Source organism: Geospiza fortis, unplaced genomic scaffold (assembly GCF_000277835.1).
Source record: "Geospiza fortis unplaced genomic scaffold, GeoFor_1.0 scaffold171, whole genome shotgun sequence".
NCBI classification, from domain to species: domain Eukaryota; kingdom Metazoa; phylum Chordata; class Aves; order Passeriformes; family Thraupidae; genus Geospiza; species Geospiza fortis.
Window position 1 is genome coordinate 9109548 of NW_005054313.1, and position 783 is coordinate 9110330.

Below are 783 nucleotides of genomic sequence, written 5' to 3' on the forward strand. Positions count from 1 at the left end.
GCTGAGGTGGCAGTGCTGAAGACATCTGTGGCATCTGCTGCAATGGCCACCGGCCTAGGGCGAGGCCAGCATCGCCTCTGCTCCCCTGTGCCTGTGGCACATGACCTACCTGCCCTGCCACCAGCTCTGGGCCAGCTGGGACCTACAGTGGCCATCTGGGAACAATGGACCTTCCAGCAGTCTTAGGGCAGTACAGACCCACAGGGCCTGGAGGGACAAACAGACTGTGCCGGGAACATCGTGGAATTTCCACAGGTCCAGGGCCAGCACGAGCCCCATGGTGCCAGGGGCAGGACAGAGCTGCTGGACAGCTTGGGCCCAGCCTGACCCTGCCCAGGGGCTGAGCGTGACTGTGAGGGGTGTGGAGATGGGAATAAACACTGACAAACACATGTGGCCTCCTGCCTTCTATTGCTCTTGCCTTCTTCTCTTAGCCGCTTTCCCTGTCTTGCTTTCTTCCACCCCACCACTCCACGTGCCATGCAACAGACCACAAAAAACAACCATCCCACATCGCAGTGACTGACCCCACCTCTTTCCAGTAAAATCCTTTATTTGCCCTTACTCCACAGTGCCGGGTCCCGTCACCAGCACTCACTTCTTCTTCAGGAGCTTCGTCATCTCCGGCACCGCCTGCAAACACCAGTGCCAGGGTAGTGCATGTTCCCCTCTGACCCCCACAAACTGACCCTGTGCAGTTCCCAGCCCTGCACTTACACTGCCCACCCTCCCACCCAGCACAGCACTCCAGGCTCACAGCACTCCCCACTTCTCTCCTGCTGA

The 783-nt window shown here is 59.1% G+C and overlaps 2 protein-coding genes across 2 annotated transcripts in view; one reads left to right on the forward strand and one right to left on the reverse strand.

Moving 5' to 3' along the window:
- Positions 1–186, forward strand: part of TMEM266 (transmembrane protein 266) — a 55792-nt gene extending 55606 nt beyond the window's left edge. The window contains exon 12 of the mRNA XM_031055916.1: positions 125–186. Within this exon, the coding sequence (XP_030911776.1) occupies positions 125–186 (62 nt within the window). The remainder of the gene's footprint in view (positions 1–124) is intronic.
- Positions 187–519: 333 nt separating this feature from the next.
- The window catches only part of ETFA (electron transfer flavoprotein subunit alpha), a 36004-nt gene continuing 35740 nt past the window's right edge, over positions 520–783 (reverse strand). The window contains exon 13 of the mRNA XM_031055917.1: positions 520–633. Coding sequence (XP_030911777.1) covers positions 595–633 — 39 coding nt within the window. The 3' untranslated portion in view covers positions 520–594. The remainder of the gene's footprint in view (positions 634–783) is intronic.